Source organism: Marmota monax, unplaced genomic scaffold, assembly GCF_021218885.2.
Source record: "Marmota monax isolate L192 unplaced genomic scaffold, Marmota_monax_Labrador192_F-V1.1 WCK01_AAM20220418_F8-fsc00191, whole genome shotgun sequence".
Taxonomy (NCBI): Eukaryota; Metazoa; Chordata; class Mammalia; order Rodentia; family Sciuridae; genus Marmota; species Marmota monax.
Window position 1 is genome coordinate 1444027 of NW_026693537.1, and position 3786 is coordinate 1447812.

The 3786-nt window shown below is 39.0% G+C and overlaps 1 protein-coding gene across 1 annotated transcript; it reads right to left on the reverse strand.

Moving 5' to 3' along the window:
- Positions 1–217: 217 nt before the first annotated feature.
- Il17a (interleukin 17A) lies at positions 218–3507 on the reverse strand. The gene is made up of 3 exons (XM_046458550.2): positions 3481–3507; positions 2166–2368; positions 218–611 (listed from the first exon to the last, which is right to left on the reverse strand). Exons 1-3 carry the CDS (start codon positions 3505–3507, stop codon positions 374–376), a joined length of 468 nt encoding a protein of 155 aa, XP_046314506.1. The 3' UTR covers positions 218–373.
- Positions 3508–3786: the final 279 nt, after the last annotated feature.

Consider the following 3786-nt stretch of genomic DNA (forward strand, 5'->3'; position numbering starts at 1 on the left):
AGAAACATAAATAGATCCATAAATAAAGGTTTAACTTTTTAAATAATAAAATCCCCTAGTCTTAAATCTTGTCCTTTTAAAAAAGAAACACAAAATAAGATAGGCAATTAATAAAATGAAATCTTACGCTCCAAAGTTATCTTAGGACATATTAAATACATAAATAACTTAAAGACCTTAGAAAAGCAAACGAGAAGTACATTGTATCCATTCTAAACCTTTCTCTTTGGGGAAAAGGAAGGCTGATTTGGGTCCCTTCTCTGAACCAGTGTTACCTCCACAGGGTCAATCTGATGAACTGTTTTAAGAACCTTGAGTTTGGCCAGAAAACCTAACTGCTTCAGGGAGACCCTTCAGGACAGACCCAAAACTCTTAGGCCACGTGGCGGATGATGGGGGTGACGCAGGTGCAGCCTACAGCCACCACCATCTTCTCCAGCCGGAAGGAATTGGGGCAGTGCTGAGACTCCCTTCGCAGGACCAGGATCTCTTGCTGGATGGGGACGGAGTTCATGTGGTGGTCCACCTTCCCTTCAGCAGTAATACAGCCCAGGTGGCGGCACTTTGCCTCCCAGATCACAGGGGGGTATCTCTCAGGGTCCTCATTGCGGCTGCAGAGGAGACAAAAGCCAGGATGAAAGTGGATTATCAGTAAAGTAGGAAGAAAACCAAATAGTAACAAAGGAGGCAAATTCACAGGTGAAAAATTATAGGCTTGGCAAAATCTCTGAGGGATGTTAGTTTAAGGAAGAACTTTTGGGGAAACTTGGATTTTCTTTCTTTTTTTTTTTTTAACTTTTCAAAAAATTTTTGCAGTGCTGGAACTTGAACCTAGGGTCTTGCATATGCTCTACTACTAAGCCATGACCCTTAGCTCTGAAATATGGATTTTCAAGCATATGGAATATTACAGAAAAAAAGACAATGGTCCAGTTTTTCCTAATTTCTTTGAAGAATGAACAAAGTAAGATAGACTGAGACCATAGCAAGGATTTAGTTTCCCACAAAGGATACATTTTCAGAGTACATTTGATTGAAGGGGAAAAAAAACAAGGGAAGAGTAGGCTTAAAATCATCTAGGAGCTGTTTGTGTGACTTGATGAAATCTACCCTAGTGAGAGGAAATGCCTCAGAATTTTATCTAAGAGCACTTGCATAGGAAACAGCCCAAAGATGACAGGAAGGATTAGATACAAAAATTTTCCTCTATAACTTTCTCTTCTCTCTCTCTTTCATTTTTTTTTTATCTCTTGAATAGATTATTTTAACTATTCTTAGTAATAGCCAGAGGAGAATAAATCCTATAGTCAGGTGAGACTAAAACTGAGACTTATTTGCACAAAGTCAAATTATCAAAACACATTGCATTTCATCTTTTCTGGGGTCTGAATAGTAGGTATACTAAGGATGTAGCAAGTGCCATGTGTGGGGGTGTAGATCAAACTATCTAACTCAAACAGGAACAGAAGTACCCAACATGATTCTTTCTCCACTAAGATTCAAGCTGTATTTCCCCAGTGCTCATATAACCTCTCCCCAAGGACAAGCACAAACATCCTAGATAGTTATTAGTTATTTTCAACATGTTTTCTCAATTGTGGGTCTGGCCGAAAGAATTCAAACATTAATCCCCTATGATAAAAGTCTAATTTTAAAAAAATTGACCAGTGGCTCAGGAGGCTAAGGTAGGAGGATTGCAAGTTCAAAGCCACCCATAGAACTTAGTGAGGCCCTAGGCTACTTAGAGAGACCCTGTCCTAAAATACAAAATAATAATAATAAAAAGGTCTGGGAATATAGTTCAGTGGTTCAGTGTCCCTAAGTTCAATCCCTGGTATAAACAAACAAACACACACACACACACACATAATTTAAAAAATGAGAAATAGTTTTGAGGTCTCATAAATATTAGAATAGTGACTATCATTAACTTGATTTGATTTTTGGTGTCCGTGACAATGAAATCTAATAGGCTAGGTGTTAAGGGGTGGGGTGTCCTGTGCTGTCAAAGAAGTCTGTAGAATGAAAGTTGGAAAATTACAGCTCGGGACAGTGGGCCTTTTATGGATTTCTGATTCTGAGTGAATAAAGTCATGCTCTAGGTGACTTAGAACAGTCTGGTGCATGGGAGAACTGAAGGATGCAGAGATTTTATCCTTACGTACTGGAGGTTCCAGGGTGAAGTGGATCGGTTGTAGTAGTTGGAAGGCCTTCTGGAATTGCCACTGGGGCTAAGGATGTTCAGGTTGAGCTTCACGTTCTGGAGGAAGTTCTTGTCATCAGTATGTGGGCATCCTGGGTTTTGTGGGAAGACTATTGCTGCTTTTGCTATAGCCACCAGACTCAGCAGCAGCAGCAGCAGCAGAGACTGGAATTGAATGGAAAGGAGGCAGAGATAGATTTTTTGTTGATAAATTCATTGTGATGATAATTTTTATTGCTAGTCATAGGAAGCATACTATGTTCTGGGAAAATCCATGTAAAAATTTCCAATCATTTAAATAGATAAATAAAAGCCCTACTTAGATGAGCAAAAGTTATAGTTATTAAGACCATGAATTTTTTTACTAGTTTTCAACATTCTCTTTTGACTTAGGAAAGGTATGTTATACATATTGGCTGGCAGTAATTTTAGTAAAAATGTCAAGCCATGCCCTGTCATCAGCCTGTCAGCACATGCAACATCATCAGGCCAATAGGATAAGAGATGACCTTGATTTTCAAGGGGGAAATGTCCTTCTGCACCATTGTTCTCAGTCTGATCGTTCTGTGAAATCAAATGTGCACCTTGGAGAAAAGGGCTGTAGCAAATCCACATGGTATCAGTATTCATGTTAGAAATACTGTTTGTACCATTGGCAAACAGTCTACTAAAAACTGAATCCCCTTTATGTCTCCACAGGTATATTTTATGCTTGTTCTGAATTTATCATGCATTGATTCTGTAATAAGATGAAATTTCAAAAAGAATTCTTTAGGTTAAATATTTTAAAAATATTAAGTCCACTCTTTCTAAAGCAGTTATTTATCTATCTAAAAAGAATAGTTTTGATGTACCAAGAAAATAGCATACAATAATAGAAACAAAGGTTGCTCTCACAGTTTTTAAGGCATCAGGGATAGCAACCCATTTTACTATGGATTAAAGAAAAACGTTGTGGAAGAACAATATTAAATCACTGTATTCAGGCAAACAGACTGTCAACAAACATTTATTTTACTATACAGCATCATATCACACTTTTTGTGTGGTTTAGCCCCAATACAGACATCTTTCAGTTTTAATCTCATCTTTCAAACTGATGTGTATCAATTCCTGAAAATGCTGTGCAGTTGTCTACCAAAGGTTTCATTTCCCATCCTACATATGCTGCATTCATGGATCTCCATTGTTAGAGTCCAGCATTTTGCATACCACAGTCCAGAAATCTGGGCTGATCCAAATCAGCAAGTGCATTGCATATCAAGTGCAGAACTCACCATGGATGAAGTCCTCGCAGGAGACATCAGTGCTTCTCAGTGATCAACTGGGGCTGGATGAGCTGTGCCTGCTGTGAGATGGACAAAGTGCAGCACTGCATTCTCTCTTTTTATAGGGCTTTGCTCCTTCTGTGGTCTCTTACGTTGGCGTCTCAGAGTGGGTTTGGGGGTGACACCATTTTGGTTAAAAGTTCCATCCTCAAATGAGGTCAGAGAAGCACCACCACTTCATGACGGGTAGTACCTGCTTCTGAAGGAAAATGGGAAGGGCAGAAGTTCACTTCTAAAGGCTGCACATCCTCTCTT